General features: G+C 33.9%; 2 protein-coding genes across 2 annotated transcripts; both read right to left on the bottom strand.

Annotated features, from left to right (window-relative positions):
* Window positions 1–969: 969 nt before the first annotated feature.
* On the bottom strand, window positions 970–3,570 carry LOC134232167 (uncharacterized). Its single transcript, XM_062714113.1, has 3 exons — window positions 3,371–3,570; window positions 1,866–3,086; window positions 970–1,283 (listed from the first exon to the last, which is right to left on the bottom strand). Exons 2-3 carry the CDS (start codon window positions 2,530–2,532, stop codon window positions 970–972), a joined length of 981 nt encoding a protein of 326 aa, XP_062570097.1. The 5' UTR covers window positions 2,533–3,086; window positions 3,371–3,570.
* A 3,686-nt stretch (window positions 3,571–7,256) lies between these two features.
* Window positions 7,257–8,477, bottom strand: LOC134232166 (uncharacterized). The gene has a single exon (XM_062714112.1). It carries the CDS (start codon window positions 8,475–8,477, stop codon window positions 7,257–7,259), a length of 1,221 nt encoding a protein of 406 aa, XP_062570096.1.
* Between the last annotated feature and the right edge of the window lie 12,897 nt (window positions 8,478–21,374).

Below are 21,374 nucleotides of genomic sequence, written 5' to 3'. Positions count from 1 at the left end.
TTTGTAGTAGTGATGAAAACAATTCACAACAGCCGAACAGGTTGTTATCTGTGGGAAAGGCACTACAGCCTTCTTGGGAATTTGACACTGTACCGTGCGAGGGGTGTCGGCTTCAAAGGTGGTGATTTATAACTTATGTCAGCCTTTCGTTTTATGTGGCGGATAGTTCTCACTGATCAGCAGCGGCTTAGTGATGTTGACTAATGGCTTTTGCAGTCGCACAATGGGTGCTTTTATTGGCTTACGGCAATTCGGGAAATACAGATCTGTTCCAAAACACTTTTGGTTCTACTATTTATTCTATTTCCGGAAAATTTTTGTCAACAACTGTAGGTGATACAGGGTGTTTTATCGAAAAGCGGCAGAATCTTAATTGTAAGAAAAGGTTCATCACTTTCTAGTTTGTTGTATTAGATTTACACATATTACTGAGCGATGAAAGTGGTTATATAATGTAATGTTAAATATCAATATGCTCTTTTCCTCTGCAATTTGCCTTACTGATTCCATGTGCTATTGCAAGCTTTGGCTGTGCAAGTGTATCTTTAATGCAATATATTGTCACATACCTATTCCACGCAGTTACCCAGTCATGCAGGGATAACGAACCATTCCTAACTCCGTCGTCATCTGTGGATCGCATATTGTGGATTACCACTTTACCTGTCTGATCCTGTTCCTCTACCTTGATAGAATACTTACTTTTCCCCTTTTCCTTTTTTAACAACAGAGCCATATCAACATATTGTTATGACCAAATTTTAGATTTTATTTTGTCAGAAACAGTTGCCTCTATCGGTACTGATGAGCTTACAAAACCTGATTTCTTACCGACATTTGCTGCAGGTGGAAGTTCAGTACCTACAATCTGTGAACTGTGTTCGATTACAGCGCCTGATACCAATCCTGAGATACTTGCATCCACTGACTTATTTGTTATTTGACAAACTGACCCAGAAGGACCTGCTGTTAAGCTATTGCTTGATGTAGTGGAAGCATTATTTCCCCTTTCTCCCCCATATTATGAACAGAGATACTCCCCTGATGTTGCAGTAACGGTTTTATCTCTGCTAACACCTTCTCCGTGACTGCCTTTGTTATGGTTTGGGTTAATGCAGCCAAGGTTTCAGGAGGAACATCAAGGGGTTGAGTGCTTGTATCGACAGCCACAGCATCATTGGTAGTGGACTCTCCAGTTCCGTTCTGTGCACGACGTGGTCTTTTCGCCTGACTTGTTTTGGACTTTATTCCTTTTGCCTGGCATAATGCTAGTAAATATATACCTATAGAAATTTAAAATTAAGGAAGAAGTATGTATCCAATATATCATGTTATGTATAAATTTAAACTGTAAAAGGCTTCGGCCTTAATTGACAATGAACAAGAATTGTAAGACCTCACTGTAGCCAGTGTAGGCCCTAACTGTAACTATAAGAGTCAGTTAGCCTACATGACATGTTCCATGTCTTACCGTGGTTGGAGAGGCAGAGATTGACCATTCAAAATCTGACCAATCAAAATCTAACAAATGAAATTCTGACCATGCGGTGCGTTACTCTGCCTTTTCTCCCATCTACATCCTTGGAGGACGGACGTTGTTTCAAAGTTTGTTATTTACCTCCTGCCGCCCCGCCTCCGCCATTTGTTTGTTGTTTAAAGTTATGTTTTAGCGTTTTCAGACCCATTTTCATGATTTTTCTGTTAAATCTAAGTGGTAATTACTGTAAATTTGGATTATCTCCCTTTACAAAATTGGTTTTATTTCTCATCTTGATATCTTGTGTCTGCTAAAAATTATATGTCATTATTAATAATACTTTTGAGAATTTCAAACAAATTATTAAACGTCACAAAGGTGGCAACACACGACAAGGTTGGCTTTGAGAATTTAGCATTACCTGTGTTGGTTGATGTGCCATTTCCTTGAAATGGTTTTTGGGTTCTGGATTTGTCCAAGAAACGAAATGGCCGTTGAATTGGTTTTTTACATATATAGATTGGATGGAAGCCACCACAGTTATAACATCTGTGCTGGAATTTGCATGATGAACCAAGCCTACAATATCTTCCAGCTTTGTGATAGGCAAAGCATGACCCCTGAGGGACTTCCTCATACGTACCAAATGACGAACGGTCTGGTGTTATTTTGCTTGACTTCTTTTCTGATTGTTTGAGTCGAGCATTAACATATATCTCCATATGGACATCACCCCATTCTACCTCACCTTGTTCTATGAGTTCCCTGAACTCCTTATCATATTTTCTCCAGTCCCCCTTTTCCTCTGCAATTTGCCTTACCGATTCCATGTGTTTTGCAAGCTTTGGCTGTGCAAGTGTATCTTTAATGCAATATATTGTCACATACCTATTCCACGCAGTTACCCAGTCATGCAGGGATAACGAACCATCCCTAACTTCGTCGTCATCTGTGGATCGCATATTGTGGATTACCACCTTACCTGTGTGATCCTGTTCCTCTACCTTGATAGAATACTTACTTTTCCCCTTTTCCTTTTTTAACAACAGAGCCATATCAACATATTGTTTTGACCAAATTTTAGTTTTTATTTTGTCAGAAACAGTTGCCTCTATCGGTACTGATGAGCTTACAAAACCTGATTTCTTACCGACATTTGCTGCAGGTGGAAGTTCAGTACCTACAATCTGTGAACTGTGTTCGATTACAGCGCCTGATACCAATCCTGAAATACTTGCATCCACTGACTTATTTGTTATTTGACAAACTGACCCAGAAGGACTTGCTGTTAAGCTATTGCTTGATGTAGTGGAAGCATTATTTCCCCCTTCTCCCCATATTATGAACAGAGATACTCCCCTGATGTTGCAGTAATGGTTTTATCTCTGCTAACACCTTCTCCGTGACTGCCTTTGTTATGGTTTGGGTTAATGCAGCCAAGGTTTCAGGAGGAACATCAAGGGGTTGAGTGCTTGCATCGACAGCCACAGCATCATTGGTAGTGGACTCTCCAGTTCCGTTCTGTGCACGACGTGGTCTTTTCACCTGACTTGTTTTGGACTGTTGGGCTTTATTCCTTTTGCCTGGCATAATGCTGGTAAATATATACCTATATAAATTTAAAATTAAGGGAGAAGTATGTATCCAATATATTATGTTATGTATAAATATAAACTGTAAAAGGCTTCGGCCTTAATTGACAATGAACAAGAATTGTAAGACCTCACTGTAGCCAGTGTAGGCCCCAACTGCAACTGTAAAAGTCAGTTAGCCTACATGACAACGTATTTGAGCATATTGATATTTAACATTACATTATATAACCACTTTCATCGCTCAGTAATATGTGTAAATCTAATACAACAAACTAGAAAGTGATGAACCATTTCTTACAATTAATTTTTCACTTCATTGATTCTGCCGCTTTTCGATAAAACACCCTGTATCACCTACAGTTGTTGACAAAATTTTTTCCGGAAATAGAGTAAATAGTAGAACCAAAAGTGTTTTGGAACAGATCTGTATTTCCCGAATTGCCGTAAGCCAATAAAAGCACCCATTGTGCGACTGCAAAAGCCATTAGTCAACATCACTAAGCCGATGCTGATCAGTGAGAACTATCCGCCACATAAAACGAAAGGTTGACATAAGTTATAAATCACCACCTTTGAAGCCGACAACCCTCGCACCGTGTCAAATTCCTAAGAAGGCTGTAGTGCCTTTCCCACAGATAACAACCTGTTCGGCTGTTGTGAATTGTTTTCATCACTACTACAAACGAGGTACTTGAAGGGCTTGTAATGTATCTAAGCGCAGTTGCAGAACAATAAAACCTTAATAAATGAATAATGAGAAACAACTATTTGTACAAGACTAAATATCATAAAGGGGATGGCAAATACAAACAGTAAACTTGTACCTTCAAAAATGAAATGCGGATTTTTTTGATTTTTTTTTAATTTTAATTCCTCCATAATCTGGACCATTGAATTGAACATGATTAGGTAAATCAACTTGAAGTGAAATCGATATAAAAATCATCAAGGTAAAAGTGGGTCTAACATGAATTAAAAGCCAAAACGGCTAAATGTCAAGTACAAAAGACTGCCTGAAACTTGTACCTAGGACTTGCCTAAAGTACTGTAAAAATTCACAATATTTTAGTAATCAACTAATACCGAAACAAACAAATTGGCAGATATTTTTCCAACAAATTGCTTTCTTTTTATACAGAAAAAGGATAAATCTGGAAGGCATCAACATACACTTCTAGACTTATCAAATAAACAAGCGATGGAAAATAAATCGCCGGGGTAAAAGTTGAAACTAAAATGAAAAGACCCGCATGGGTACAAACTGGGCAAGTACAAAAGACTGCCTGAAACTTGTACTTAGGACTTGCCTAAAGTACTGTAGAATTTCACAATATTTTAGTAATCAACTTATACCGAAACAAACGAATTGGCAGACAATTTCCAACGATTTTCCTTCACAGAAAAAGGTTAAGTCGATCTGGAATGCATTGAAATACATTCATAGATATCAAATAAAAACCGATGGAAAAAATCGCCATATGCATGGAAAAAGCTGAAACTAAAATGAAAAAATCCGAACGGGTTTAAACTTGTCAAGCACAAAAGACTGCCTGAAACTTGTACATAGGACTTGCCTAAAGTACTGTAAAAATTTACAGTCAATATTTTAGTAATCAACTAATACCGAAACAAACTAATTGGCGGATATTCTTCCAACGAATTTACTTCACAGAAAAAGGATAAATCTGGAATGCTTTAAAATACATTCCTAGATATCAAATAGAAAAACGATGGAAAAAATCACCATCTGCATGGTAAAAGCCGAAACTAAAATGAAAAAACCCAAATGGGTTGAAACTTGGCAAGTACCAAAAAACTGCCTGAAACTTGTACTTAGTATCCGCCTAAAGTACTGTAAAAATTAAACTAACAACGAAACAATCAAATTTGCTGATACTTTTTCCAACCGAATTTTCTTCACAGAAAAAGGATAAATCTGTTTTACATTATTAGACATCCTAAATGCCTATCGTACTGTTAAAATAACAAAATGTTGTATAATTTCAAAGAATATCTATCTGAAAAATTGACGAACAATAAAAGTAACAAAATGGTGACACACTTTTATGACTTAGATGTATATCTATTTTCTCGCTGAAATTAAAGCTCCCCTTATACTCCTATATAAATGAACATTCCTCTGACTGTTCAGATGAACTCCATCGTGAACAAATTTACGACTGCAGTCTCCTTCACGGGGAGAAACGAAATAATTCCCATGTTCCCAAAATACGCAGTAACCCAGTGCTGGCAATGCATCTCTCAATATTGCGTTTACTTTGTCTGCAATATTATTGTACCCAAAACGAACACCAAATCGTGGCAATAATTTACAAACAATTATTTTTGCAACTGTATAGCGGCAATGTATTTTCGATACCACAGGTTCAATTTTTCAGCTAACAATGTAGTATCTGTACTAGGAATCATATCCTTCCCCCAATCATTAAAACAACTACATCGGGACCTAAAACAAATACGTTCTCCATATCCCTAGATATGATATCACGAACCTTTCTTCCACCCACACCCCTGTACAGAACGGAATGCGTTTCTCCAAGACCAAGGCTCGCAGAATACCTAATGTCACCATATTTCAAGAATTCATGAAAACGACGCACAATTGAGTGTCCAAGAATGACAACTGAAGTTTTACTCATAGAAGACATAATGAAATAAATTTACTCACCAAAATCTTGATAAAATAAATAACAAACTTTGAAACAACGTCCGTCCTCCAAGGATGTAGATGGAAGAAAAGGCAGAGTAACGCACCGCATGGTCAGAATTTCATTTGTTAGATTTTAATTGGTCAGATTTTTGATTGATCAATCTCTGCCTCTCCTACCACGGTAAGACATGGAACAAAATTAACATTACAAAGCACAGCTATACAGTATTTCAGACTTTCACATTCAAGGAGGACACTTATTGATTACAATAAAAATTTTTAAGTAAACTTAAATTTATATATGTAGGTCTAGCAGCTGGCACTACTGACAGCGGTTTATAATCAACAAAATATTACTGTTGTACAATCTCTTGTTATATACCGTTTGTTAAAATGTATTTTAAAACTCGGTTAAGGATCATTTTAGCTTTGAGGCAAAATATCTTGCCACCCTTATAGTGCCCTCTTTCATCTTAATATGCCACCTTGCATAATTTACAAATCACGAAAGTACATTTCACAAGTTGTCAATTCGCAAGTCTACGAATTACACGTGATCATTGACATAACTTGCATTTACATTTTACACTTTTCAATTTATGATGGATAATTTACACTTAACGAATTGTGATATAACAGTTAACAAATTATGAAATTATGATTTACATTTTACAAATCAAGGTTCAAATGTGTACATTTTAAGAATTACAGAGTTGAAATTTTGAACCCGTTGGCTTTCCATATCAAGGTCCTGTTCCTCCTTAAGACTAGATAATTTTGAGAGGAAAGATGTTGATAATTAGCATTTATAAATGTTTATGCGCTCATATTACTGTACTTAAAAATTATACTATATTCAGTCATCACACAAACTGATATTTAAATGATTTATTATTATATTAAATATATCGGGATCGGTATCCCACAACGGATCGTGAAGAGTGAACACATTAAATTGATAAATAATCATTTATAATAATTTCAACTGAATTATTCATTTAAGGGTTGGGGATCATACTTTCTTTAATTGACATACTCTATCGCAGTCTTATACTACGTATGTGTGGATGCTATTTCGTGCACTCATGAACCATCATGCCAGTGGTAAATAAATAGCTACCTACATACACTTAGATTTATATACATCTTTATTGAATCTACAAAGCAGGCGACACATGCGTTCCATGGAACACTCTATGTTACATAATTACATGTAGGTATGATATGGCCAAAGGTTCCCTGGCCTCTCCATGCATGTATTATGGCGAAGGGGGGATTGACATGTTATGTAGAATGGTTTGTAAAAGTTAGGCTTGATGTCTGTTTCCACATTCTTAAAAGTTCTTCCTTAAAATTCAATTACCTTTCTGAGAAATAACACTTCCTACTCACATAAAGTATACGCACATATACTCTTTACATGTTTACAACACAAAGCCAAATACTATGTATACTAAAAATACATACATAATCTGTGGACAATATTTTTATTAATCATTAGTTTACTTTATTTTTAACTATTTTCAAGGTGGTTCTTTCTGTCGATATGTCTGAATACCCGCAATGTTTTGTCGTCCGATCCAACCCAGAGAAGGTGGGTTTTGTCATCATAATTCAGACCCCATGGATAACTTATACCGTGTTCTTTTGTTAGTAGCAAAGAAATAAAATTTCCATCTTTGTTAATCATCTGCACTGTGCTTGTTATCAAGTCAGCTATCAGGATGTTCGATAGCGAATCTGTGCAGATTCCCCAGGGCTCCAGACTTAGTTTGGAGTCAATTGTTGGTCCGTGGTAAGTGAAGCGATGATTTCCTTTGCTGTCTGTCACAACCAAACATGAAAATTCATAATAATTCCGGTAAATCGTGTCAGAAACAATAACATCCCCATTTCGATTCTCTGTGATGAGCTCAGGATTATTAAAAAGTTTCTGACCACTTACAATATCAAACTGGATGATTTGAGCAAGTTGCCCTAATGTATTTAATATCATTACTAATGCTTCCTCACATTTGAAATATGAGTGATCACATCTTTTCAGCAGGACAAGCAGATTTCCGGAGGTTGTAGAACAGTAAATATCCCATGGTTTCAATAGTTCAAATTCATGCATGAATATAACTTTTGTTTTGTTGTCCTTACAAAGTTTGCTGATATTGAAATCCAAGTCTATGAAAATTAGTTCTCCACTTGGACTCACTGTCAGAGAACCGCGACAATCATTTTGTACGTCTCTCCGATGAAGTAAAATGTTACCAGTACAGTCGATCAAAAAGAGATTTGTTCCGTAATCATTTACCCAGATCCGGTCTGACGTCACAAAAGAAATGCGTCTACAACAATGTGTGCCTGGAACAGAGAGAGTTTTATGTAACAATGGTCTTTTTAAGAGTCTCAGGGTTCGGTCATTTTCCACCTGTCTTTTTCTAGTCTCAATAAGTCTGACTTTTCCTTGTAATTCACCCATTTCCTTCAAGTTGATTTCATTTTTGAAGGAAAATGCAATGGTCTTTGGAATGCCCTTCATCCTGCGTAGAGATGTCCTTTTTATAAATGATAAAAAATTTGCTGGTTTATTAGATGACTGTTCAAAAGAGAAGACATATGTCTCTATACTTTTAATTGTTTGCCTTGACTTTTGAAATTTAGAGTTCAAATAACGGAATATATCTTTGGTTTCCTTTACCCGTATATCTATCAGTGTCTTTTGTGTCTTGGCATGTGATGTCATTTTTAACTGGAGTTGAGTCAGACCTGTTTGACATCTAGCATAGTCAAACTTGATTTCAGCAATGGTTGTACAGAATTATTTCGCTCCTGATATCAACAGTTCTGTCCCAGATTTGTTCTCTTTGAATTTTATAGGCAGATTTGATGTCCAGTATTTTATGTCCATGATGTTCATTACATTTCTCACAAACTGGACATTCACATGACTGACACCAGTATTTGTAGTTTCTGTTCAAGTGTCTTTCGCATGATTCTGCTATCATGAAGTCTTCACTCTTTAAACAGTCAACTACCACATTGTGATATTTGGTGTCAAGGTTGGTCACGTGTTTTTCCTTACAAAGATCACATAGATTTTGTTTACACGTTTTGCAGTAGTATTCAATGTTTACATGACAATGAGAACAGCTTTGTACCCTTAAAACTCTGTTGAGAGAATCTCCCATGTTGTAACATTTTTTTTTTCACAGCATTTCCTTCACGTTTGTAAATTTCTATTCGTATATTTTCTTGTGAACACTAAAATGAATGGAAATCTTATTATTTTTTGTAGCAATTAAGCATATGTATGTCTAAATATTCACAGTATTCAACACCTACACATCTGTTATGTATTCAATTCATTGAATCTGTTGTTATAAGGGTTTGAATACCTTAATGTTGCTGATCATTCATACTAGCTAAAAAAAGAATGCAAACGGCATCCCCCTTGTTAATCATTTATCTTCTTGAATGATAAACATTGTAAGTGTAAATTTTGTTATGTGTCGTACTCACCTCATCACTGAAACCAAAAATATGTGTATTCTTTTTTCTAGCATACGTGGCGATTTGGTTCAATGAGTGGGATCGATCTGTTAGCTAACATCCACGACTGTACTCGTCTATGCTAGTATCGAACATCAATGACTGCACCTGCACACTAATATCAAAGAGAGAATGCCGGAAAAAGATTATCTGGATTGTTCAACGTTTTAATTTTTTATGTAAAAAAAATCACCAAACATAATTTCAATATGAAGAAAAGAAAGTACAAATATTTTAAATTCAATGAATTTACTGTATGGAATGCTGTAGTCGTCAAAAGATAATATAATTAATTGGTTTAGTTGGTATATCCGTATCAAGGAAATTATTCTAGCCTCGAGACAAAAGAAAATATATATTTAATTTCACTGACAGAATTTCATTTTCTTCAATGCATAAATTAGTTTTTCATTGTTAAAAAAGAAATAAAAATATCCATTGAGACATATGTACGGGATAAACGGAAAAACCGGAATAAAAGATGTTAGTCCATTATTTATACACTGAATTGACGACGGATTTTCCCGTTATTTCCCGATCATGACAAGGAGCACATGGCAGGTGTGACCGATCGGCAGGAGATGTTCATTCCTCCATTGGACCTGATCCCACCTCTGATGTTTTGATGTCCGTGTTTGCTCTGCTCCTGTTTTGTATTGTTTTATGGACTTTTGATTTTGAATAATGTTCGTTATCGCCATATGTTTCATTCATTAGATCATAAAATGTCATACCGGTATCTGTTATCCGAGGAGAGCATTCTTGTAATGGTTCTGTACTACATTATAATTATGCATTGTAAATTATGCATTATTTAGAGATAATATTGTAAAGATGTTTGTTTGGAATGTTTGATCAGTTAAATTAGGTTCAAAGTTACTTTGGAAACTAAAAGATTTTACAAAAATGATTAAAATCTATTTAAAGTTTTCAATTACACAAGGAAAAGTGGAAAGTTAGATGATATTCATGTGACTATCTTTTCATTTGAAAATTATGTGAAAATCATGTAAAAAATTGTATAAATATATTTTCATGTGAATATCATGTGAATAACAGTTTTTATCCTGCAACTACCCCTTGCATTGACCTATTAAAGGTTACCTAATAAACTAACGATTATCCGATCACTGCCCTAATAAAGCCTCGTGCATGTATTCCAACATTCTAAAAGCATTGTGACGTCACGTATATTGCAATGTTTACGCCATGGCGTCATAGTTTCAACTGTAGATATGTGCCTAAATCTGTCGAAAATAGCATGTCTTGGACGTTCAAATGTATAATTTTGTTGCAGGATAAACAAAATACATGATAACTGTCTTGAAATATAAGCGATATTTGGGCTCGGGTCGAAAACGCAAGCCTCGCCCTCTATCACGTTTTCTTACCCTCGCCCAAATATCGCTTATATTTCAAGACAGTAACCACGTATTTTATATATATCATATTCACACAAATCTTTTTTTTTAACTTTCAGTGAAGTTTTCTTTGTATGATATTTATGCAATATGCTGTTCATGTAAAATTTATATGATATTTATGTCAAAATCACATGATGTTTTCGCATAAATTTCACATGTCTTGTTTTTTGTTTCTTTTTCATGCGAAGAATTCACATGAAATTTATGTGAGACACTTTAGCCTGTGTAATTTTTTTTAATTCAAACTGCTAGTTATCCCGTGGGGATCCGGGTTAGAATAGGCCCTCAGTACCCCCTTGCTTGTCGTAAAAGGCGACTAAATGGGGGGGTCCTTCGGATGAGACCGTATAAACCGAGGCCCCGTGTCACAGTAGGTGTGGCACGATAAAAATCCCTCCCTGCTCAAAGGCCGTAAGTGCCGAGCATAGGCCTAAATTTGCAGCCCTTCACCGGCAATGGTGACGTCTCCATATCAGTGAAATATTCTGGAGAGGGACGTTAAACAGTATACAATCAATCAATCAATCAAACTGCTAGTTTGAACAAATCATGAATATACAGTATAAAAACAAAAATTGATAATTAGAAATTGAAATGGAAATTTCCATTAATATAATAAAGAAAATAGATCTTCGAACTTCATTATCTGCATTTAATAATCTGGGATAAAGACTATATATCATCCATACTGTAATTAGAATTGGAAATTTACCACAGTAAGTATATCAAGCAAGCAAGATGGAGTCCATATGGCAGGAACAATTACACAGGTAATTTTTCACAATTTATTTGTGTCATATGGAAATTGAAAAAAAATTATAAAATATAAGTATCTAATTTGTCTGAAGTGTCTACTTAAAGAAATTTAAATACTCAGTCTTATATTTCTTTCAATAGAAGGACAAAAAACAGCATTTGTCTGAATCTGTCTTCATGGGACTTTGTCGAGAAATAGGGACACCTGTTGTTGTTAGTATGAGACGAAGTATGGCAGATATTATTGAGAGGGTATCTGATAAGTCCGACATGAACTTATATAACATGGAGAGTGGAAGTTTCAAAGAAGGTTTCAGAATGGAGGGTTCCGATGTCGACGTGATGATCTGGCCGAGGCGCGATCTCGTTATTTGGGACGTATCTCAAGCTAAGCATCATTGTCCATCCAATTTATCATATTTTCTTGCTGACTGTTCTGAAAGTCCACCTGGATTTGCTTTGCTCAAAATTTTAATACATGGACCCAATAAATGCAAATGTCTCCTCAATTCCTGCAGCAGAATAAACGACAGACTCTGTATATCCAGTTTATTACGCAGAAAGTTCAGAAGTTTAGAAAACGGACGTGATATTAAAATACATGGAGCGTGTACGAGTATCAATAGGGGAGGTATGGAATTTGATGTTGCTCAATGTTTTGTCAGTAATATTTGGCCTCCGACAGCATTGTCATGGATAACAAAGTGTCAATATTGGCCTTCATCTAACATTGTACAAGATATAGTCGACGAAGGTTTTCACTTTGTTGCCATAGGACACAAACTTGGAAATCTTGAAGACATCGAATGGAGAATTTCTTTCTCTTCCGTGGAACAAAAACTTTTACACTGTATGAATCATTGCCAATTCTTAACTTATGGTTTGTTAAAGCTTTTTCTAAAGAAGGTTGTTAATACGATTCCAGGTGAAAACAAATTATTATGCTCCTATCATGTTAAAACAGCTGTATTCTGGACACTTCAAAACCATTCTATACCTTGCTTGTGCCCACAAAATTTTTTAGAGGGTAAATTTCTGGGTATGTTTTAAAGTTATTCTAAAATGGTTATATGACGGTTATTGTCCTAACTTCTTTATTCCAGAAAATAACATGTTTCTTACTAGAATTGTTGGTGAAGCACAGAGGAAACTTTTTTCCAGACCTCATGCATTATATGAGAAAGGTTTAACTTGTCTGTTTGAAAATTCCAGTATGAGGTCCCACATTATGCATTTTTTCTATAACCCATATGTTGCTGTATTCATTGATGTAAACACTCTTATTTCTGAAGATGAGTTCGATAAACATGAAGTGAGTATATATGATACAAATCAGAACGCTGATTTTCCTTGCAGCACAAGGGTCCTGCAGTCGATAGAACAGTTCATGAGTTTATCCTTGAAGGAGTGCCAAATCCTCTTGTTACAAAAAGTAACGGTTTCAATTCTTCAGAAAATTGCGTTTTTAATGAACAGCAGATACGGTAACTTTTTATCACATTTTTTAAACTCCAATGAACCAAATCGGGCTAACAGAATGATTTACATTGTTGAGAGAATGTCCTTCAACATGCTGAAATTTGTTGCAAGATTTGGAAATACTTCTGACATGCTGTATCTTGCTATGTATAATTACAAAACATGCAGATATTTCGAGGCTTTATCTATTTTAAAGATGACAAATGAAAGACTGGCAAAGCCATACACGATTCATACATTTTCTAAAGTTTCAGAAATGTACGTAGAGGTATCACGCGGCCATTCCTGGACTAGGAAAATGAGAAAATTTTTATCCCGGCGCGTCAGACTTTTTAATCAAAGTACTGAAAGTACTGAAAAGCGGTTAGCATGCTTTCATCGAATATGTACAGTGTACAATAACAAAAAATGCATTGAATCATGATATTAAAGTAGGCATGCATATCTTTTTCCAGTGTCATCAGCGAAGAAGCAGACACACTGAATTTTGTAGTACTTAACTAAATGGTATAACCAATAACATCCCAGACTGATGTCACAAATTTTTGTTTCAAAATATCAACCTGAGATTTTCAGTTTGAAAGACAGGAAGTTCAATTTCAAAAATTTCTCCCTAATTGTCTCCATTGATGGCGTCCAAAAGTGCTCAGAACGAAAAAAAAATTATGTTGATGTTGCAAATTTAATTGGCTTTCATGCTCTATTGATTCTGAAATTAGGTAACTGTAAAGGCTACTATAGCAAACAACTCAAAAAGAAAATAAAATGATAATTCAAATTCTTTAGATTAATTGATTTGGAGTACTGTACATAGATCTTTAGCTGGCTAGTCTGAGAAAAACGGATGGACGAGCAGAGAATTAATTAATTTCAGAGAGCTTCAGTTTCGTAGGCTCACTGCGGGTCAGCAGGTGTGACCTGTCATTGGGAATGCTTACTTCTCCTAGGCACCGGAACTTTCAAGGATCGTTTTTCTTTTGAGACCGATCACTGTTCATTCTGTATTTTGATACAGATACTGAGTACATCTGTTTATTAATATTATGAACTATTTCTCTCACAGGAAGAAAGACAAGTAAACAAGATAATAAAGAAATGTACATTATTGACTTTTCATATAATTAAATGTTCGAATAAGTAAATGGTATATGACAATTATTTAAAAAAGAGTCTTGCACGATATGTATAAACGAACATATACTGTTTATTTGGCAAATATTTTTAATTAAATATTTTAAAAAAAAAAAAAAAAAAAAAAAACCGTGTGAAAAGGAAAGTTGTTGTTTAATCCATCAATACTAGTATTTTAAAAATTCAAAGGTTCACTAGAAGTCAGTGTATAACAAACAATTTAACTGTCCATTGCAAGAATTACCTAGGTATCATTGTCACTTTCTTCAATATGTCGCATAAGCAATACATTGTTTTATTTTTTTTCTAGTAAAAACAAGTATGCGAATTTCTATCAATATGTCTGTAAGCATCTGTATTTTAATTTTTATTTTTTCTCAAAGGCTCAAAATGATAATTAACGAATTGGACAAATTCAAATTTAAAAAGTATTTTTACAACTTATACCTTGCATAGGAATTTAGCAAACTTTCAAAAATAATCATTCATTAGATATAATTTTCAATTTGTGCATATCGTCAAGATTTTTCATGCCTCTTTTTTCTATGCATATTTTATATCGGCTGATTTTTAGAAAAAGATCGAATGCCGATTAAATTTTTTTATCCAATTTTTTAAAATTAAATTTAGTATTTTCAGGCTCCCATTATTTTTTTTTTTAATAAAAATGTGATCCTTTAAAATCGTTTGTAATAATTAGACTGAGTACAGAATTTATCCCTGGAAACAAAGCTTTTATCATCTTTTAAATAATTTCAATTGAGAAAAAAAGGAGAAGAAAACAAACGTTTCATTATGGAAGTAATCCATAACTGTACAACTTAAAGATGTATTCAGTATTTTTATATAAAGGTTTTCTTCGTGTACTAGTATTACTTAAGTTAATTAAAGGGATGCCTAAATATTTTGGAAAATGAAACTCGATGAGAGATTCTCCGATGTTTTGCAATCGGTAATAACCTTCAACCCCTTTAGCCAGTAATTAACCCGTCCTCCCTGTGCCAGTAGCATAATTTGGTCAAATATTTATTGTTCATGAGGGGTGCCTTACATTTAATCACAGGCACCTGAATTTTTATCAGTAAGTCTCTAAATAAGCCAAATATCGAAACATTCTACCCCCTCTATATACATGTATAAATATACAAGGTGTGCAACGCCATTTTGACCCCCTGTTCGATTCAGGCTTCAATTTAACACATAAATCGGATATGCCTACTGGTTTTCGAGTAGCACTGGGTTAAAATATGATATTTCTCGCTATATATTTCTTCCTTAAGTTTAAATCCAACGCGTTGATAATGTTATCAGCTAAACTTCATGCTGACTTTGAATTTCGTGACAGGGCCCGATCGCCATCAGCTGACGTCACGGAAATTTAATCTCGACACCAAAAGCTCCTATACATAAACTTTTTTAATACAACAATCATAAATTTATTTCATTGACAAACAAAATCAGAAAAAATTAAAAACCGAAAGATTATGTTGTTTTGATAGTCTTGATTTTATTCAACATGTGTTATATGTGTCAGAAACAAATCATAGGTAGAGGCTTTGTTGAAGTTTCCGTTGTCGATAGGTAGCGCCTTATGGAAGTTTCCGGTGTCGATACATGCCATAAAGCGGTTAGCGAAGCTAACCGCTTAATAATAAAATTACATACATAAATGAATTAATGCTTGAACAATATTACAGTTATCGAAACCATGTGGCAGCCTTACGTATACCACTTGGGTGCTTTTATACATGTTAGAATTCTTATGCTACAAACATATTGACATGGTAAGTTCACAAGCAGCATTGAACAATCTTCAGGACATAGTCCACAACAATCAAGAACACAATGACATCAGAGACATCTCCTTTCAGATTATTGGAATCTGTCATCAAATCTCAGGAAATTACCAGGCGGCTCTAAATGCGTATCAGAAATCTCTCTCAGTGGATCCATACAACAAAATTCAACCTGCCACACGGATCAGAATACTGGATGTTAAATTTATAGCCAATTCTTGATAGATGTAACATATATAGATCATAACAGAAAATAAGAAGTGGCATATAGATTTTTCGCCTATCCCCAGGATCATGATTAGAAAAACAGGGGGTTAGTGACCACTTGACAGGGGATTTTTATTCCTATATAGCACCTCATTTCTCTTCCGATGTCTTTGGAAGTTTTGCACCGTTCTTGATTTGCATTATCGTGTAAAATATTTGCTTTCCATAAAGAATCATTGAATCTGTAGTTTTAATAAATAAAAAACATTCTATTCGAAAAGAAAGTGTTTGATATTTTTATGAATTGCATTTGGTATACAGTTTTTTTTCACACCCGCCTTTCCATATTGAACCAGAAAGAAATATATCTCTGTATGGTGTCTTCCATCTATTCCCACTAGCAAATAACAATAGATGTTTAGATATAATGGGTAGTTAATTTGTTTTTACAGTAATAAGACTAATTACATTCCCTCTTAAACGTACCGTATGTTTTACATTTTCAGAGAGAAAAAATGAATAGATTTATTTAAAATAATATTTATTTTATCCAAAATAGATGGATTTGATCAGGTCTTACAAGAAAAAAAGCATTTTTTAAAGAAAATAAAACAGTTTTATCGAGAAAAAGCTTTCATTTTACAGGATAATACATTGTAGAATGAATACATTAACTGGGTAAAATATAATCAAATTCACTTAAACTTTATTTTTCTTTCAAATATAAAAAAGAGTTTGATTTGTGATTTTTTTTAAAAAAAAAAAAAAGGTCATAAAACTGTCCTACATTCCAACAGGTGTTCAATAATTACCGTTTATAAAGACATTACAAGAAAATATGTTCATTATAGTAATAAGATGTTTTCACAAATATTCCATCTTTTCCTCACAAAAAAGCTTTAAATTATATTTTGGAACCTGATTTTCACAAAATGGGATTACAATGCTTGTGGAATGAAAATATGTTCATTATAGTAATAAGATGTTTTCACAAATATTCCATCTTTTCCTCACAAAAAAGCTTTAAATTATATTTTGGAACCTGATTTTCACAAAATGGGATTACAATGCTTGTGGAATAAACCTTCTCATTTATGCTACAAAATCAACACCATGACACCTTTACACTGCACTATGAGTTTAACCTTTCCTCAATCGGACACATATTTTGCCAAATAAAAAAAAAATTACCTCTGATTCGATTGACTACGCTTTAATAAATTTATTATGAGGATCACATACGTGTGTTAAAGACGTGACCTGGTTAGAACTGTTTTGACAGATAACAAAAGTTCATTAAAGTCTGTTCCTTTAAATTCCTTGTCTAAAATGTCTTCCACTGTATTATTTTGACTATGTGCACGCACACATGCTTGAAAAAAAAGAATACCCCCAAAAATCAATAATCAAAATTTAAAATTTAAGCTAAACAAAAAGAAGACACAACTGCAATTAAATTTCATGGACTTTTTTAAAAAATTAATTCTAATGATACTTCCTTCCCCTTTAAAATCAAAGTGCCTCATTTAAAAACAACAATTTTGTATGAACAAGCTAGTGCCAACTTTCAATTAACATTCTCTCCACACTCATTGCGAGTGCCCTTCTAATTATTTTGATATAATATTCTACCATTTGTTAATTTGTTTATTACGTGTAATACGAGAGTTGCTTGAAAAGTTCCTGGACCTTTAGATCTGCCGTATCTCTTTTATTTGACGTCATATGTTATCCAAATTTAGTAGAAATATTTTAACAATAAACACACATGGTTTCTATTAAATATTTCTAAAATACTAAGATTTATGTTTTAATTATCTAGATTTAAAAAGTGCAAAAATCGAATCAAGGAGTAGATCAAAAATTTAGCAACTTACAAACAATAAACTTAAAAATGTCTGTAGTCACGTTTTCTCTAAAATTGAGAAAACATGAAAAAGCCCAGACATGCAAATTTAGAATATCTACATTCTCCAAGTAATGGTTCAATATTTTGCTTCGTTGAAAAGCTATTCACTTGAGAAGATACATGTGTAGGTAGTCCTCATTGAAAACGACAAAAACGATGACCTTGTAGAACATCAAGGAGAAGCAGATAACGATGCAAATTTGTGTTTTCTCAAAACAATCCTGAATAAGCTCTTAAAATGTTGGAGGAATGAAAACAAAATGGGTCTCAAGCCTTTATTAAAAAAGACAGAGTTGCTAAGACGTAAAATTGTGTAAAATCCGCGGGGACAAAACATTGATTTTATAATTATATAAATCAATTTCTTTTCAATCGGATGGAATGAAACTTCACACATCAACAAAAAAAAAATATGTTTACACAATATGTTATGCTTGTTTTAAATTTTTTTAAGTAATGCATGTATAACGAAGATTGACATCGTCCAAGAACTTTTCGAACAACCCAAGTATTAATATGTATGCCCCCTTCGAAGAAGGGAGAGCATATTGCTTTGCTGCTGTCTGTCGATCTGTCGGTCCGTCGGTCCATTTATGTTTCCGTTCATTTTCTTCATATATCACAACCGTTACACATACTGTAATGAAATTTGGTATACAGATTAATCAGATGAATATCTAGGTCAAGTTCTGTTCTGGATATGATCACGCTCTTTTTATTAGAGTTATGCCCATAGGACTTAGAAAATAACAACTTATTTGCAGTTTATGTTATTTTCTTCTCAGAGGGTGAACATATTGAAATGAAATCTGGTATGCAGATTTATTAGATAAATATCTAGGCCAGTTCTGTTTTGGGTACGATCGCACTATTTTTGTCAGAATTATACCCCTTTAACTTAGAAAGATTCCAATGATATGCAGTTTCTCTTCATTTTCTTTGCAAAAGTTGCACATTTAAAATGAAATTTGATATGCAGATATATTAGCTGAATATCTAGGCCAAAGTCTGTTTTGGGTACGATTGTGTCATTTTTAAGCGGTTAGCTTCGCTAACCGCTTTATGGCATGTATCGACACCGGAAACTTCCATAAGGCGCTACCTATCGACAACGGAAACTTCAACAAAGCCTCTACCTATGATTTGTTTCTGACACATATAACACATGTTGAATAAAATCAAGACTATCAAAACAACATAATCTTTCGGTTTTTAATTTTTTCTGATTTTGTTTGTCCATGAAATAAATTTATAATTGTTGTATTAAAAAAGTTTATGTATAGGAGCATTTGGTGTCGAGATTAAATTTCCGTGACGTCAGCTGATGGCGATCGGGCCCTGTCACGAAATTCGAAGTCAGCATGAAGTTTAGCTGATAATATTATCAACGCGTTGGATTTAAACTTAAGGAAGAAATATATAGCGAGAAATATCATATTTTAACCCAGTGCTACTCGAAAACCAGTAGGCATATCCAATTTATGTGTTAAATTGAAGCCTGAATCGAACAGGGGGTCAAAATGGCGTTGCACACCTTGTGTATTTATACATGTATATAGAGGGGGTAGAATGTTTCGATATTTGGCTTATTTAGAGATTACTGGTGAAAATTCAGGTGCCTGTGATTAAATGTAAGGCACCCCTCATGAACAATAAATATTTGACCAAATTATGCTACTGGCACAGGGAGGACGGGTTAATTACTGGCTAAAGAGGTTGAAGGTTATTACCGATTGCAAAACATCGGAGAATCTCTCGATCGAGTTTCATTTTCCAAAATATTTAGGCATCCCTTTAATTAACTTAAGTAATACTAGTACACGAAGAAAACCTTTATATAAAAATACTGAATACATCTTTAAGTTGTACAGTTATGGATTACTTCCATAATGAAACGTTTGTTTTCTTCTCCTTTTTTTCTCAATTGAAATTATTTAAAAGATGATAAAAGCTTCGTTTCCAGGGATAAATTCTGTACTCAGTCTAATTATTACAAACGATTTTAAACGATCACATTTTTATTAAAAAAAAAAAAATAATGGGAGCCTGAAAATACTAAATTTAATTTTAAAAAATTGGATAAAAAAATTTAATCGGCATTCGATCCTTTTCTAAAAATCAGCCGATATAAAATATGCATAGAAAAAAGAGGCATGAAAAATCTTGACGATATGCACAAATTGAAAATTATATCTAATGAATGATTATTTTTGAAAGTTTGCTAAATTCCTATGCAAGGTATAAGTTGTAAAAATACTTTTTAAATTTGAATTTGTCCAATTCGTTAATTATCATTTTGAGCCTTTGAGAAAAAATAAAAATTAAAATACAGATGCTTACAGACATATTGATAGAAATTCGCATACTTGTTTTTACTAGAAAAAAAATAAAACAATGTATTGCTTATGCGACATATTGAAGAAAGTGACAATGATACCTAGGTAATTCTTGCAATGGACAATTAAATTGTTTGTTATACACTGACTTTTAGTGAACCTTTGAATGTTTAAAATACTAGTATTGATGGATTAAACAACAACTTTCCTTCTCACACGGTTTTTTTTTTTTTTTTTTTTTTTTACAATATTTCATGAAAAATATTTGCAAAATACTCAGTATATGTTCGTTTATACATATCGTGCAAGACTCTTTTTTAAATAATTGTCATACACCATTCACTTATTCGAACATTTAATTATATGAAAAGTCAATAATGTACATTTCTTTATTATCTTGTTTACTTGTCTTTCTTCCTGTGAGAGAAATAGTTCATAATATTAATAAACAGATGTACTCAGTATCTGTATCAAAATACAGAATGAACAGTGATCGGTCTCAAAAGAAAAACGATCCTTGAAAGTTCCGGTGCCTAGGAGAAGTAAGCATTCCCAATGACAGGTCACACCTGCTGACCCGCAGTGAGCCTACGAAACTGAAGCTCTCTGAAATTAATTAATTCTCTGCTCGTCCATCCGTTTTTCTCAGACTAGCCAGCTAAAGATCTATGTACAGTACTCCAGATCAATTAATCTAAAGAATTTGAATTATCATTTTATTTTCTTTTTGAGTTGTTTGCTATAGTAGCCTTTACAGTTACCTAATTTCAGAATCAATAGAGCATGAAAGCCAATTAAATTTGCAACATCAACATAATTTTTTTTTTCGTTCTGAGCACTTTTGGACGCCATCAATGGAGGCAATTAGGGAGAAATTTTTGAAATTGAACTTCCTGTCTTTCAAACTGAAAATCTCAGGTTGATATTTTGAAACAAAAATTTGTGACATCAGTCTGGGATGTTATTGATTATACCATTTAGTTAAGTACTACAAAATTCAGTGTGTCTGCTTCTTCGCTGATGACACTGGAAAAAGATATGCATGCCTACTTT

Source organism: Saccostrea cucullata, unplaced genomic scaffold (assembly GCF_032062105.1).
Source record: "Saccostrea cucullata isolate Sc308-1 unplaced genomic scaffold, CSIRO_AGI_Scuc_v1 ctg220, whole genome shotgun sequence".
Taxonomy (NCBI): Eukaryota; Metazoa; Mollusca; class Bivalvia; order Ostreida; family Ostreidae; genus Saccostrea; species Saccostrea cuccullata.
The sequence above is the reverse complement of the archived record's forward strand: the minus strand, read 5'-3'. Positions and strand labels throughout refer to the sequence as shown.

Bases quoted from the DNA above. Each gene is read 5' to 3' on its own strand.
- LOC134232166 (XM_062714112.1), bottom strand. From the start codon at position 8,477: ATGACATCACATGCCAAGACACAAAAGACACTGATAGATATACGGGTA.
- LOC134232167 (XM_062714113.1), bottom strand. From the start codon at position 2,532: ATGGCTCTGTTGTTAAAAAAGGAAAAGGGGAAAAGTAAGTATTCTATC. The intron at 1,284-1,865 runs GTGTTGCCACCT...AAATTTCTATAG, and splicing joins CTCAAAGCCAACCTTGTCGT to GTATATATTTACTAGCATTA.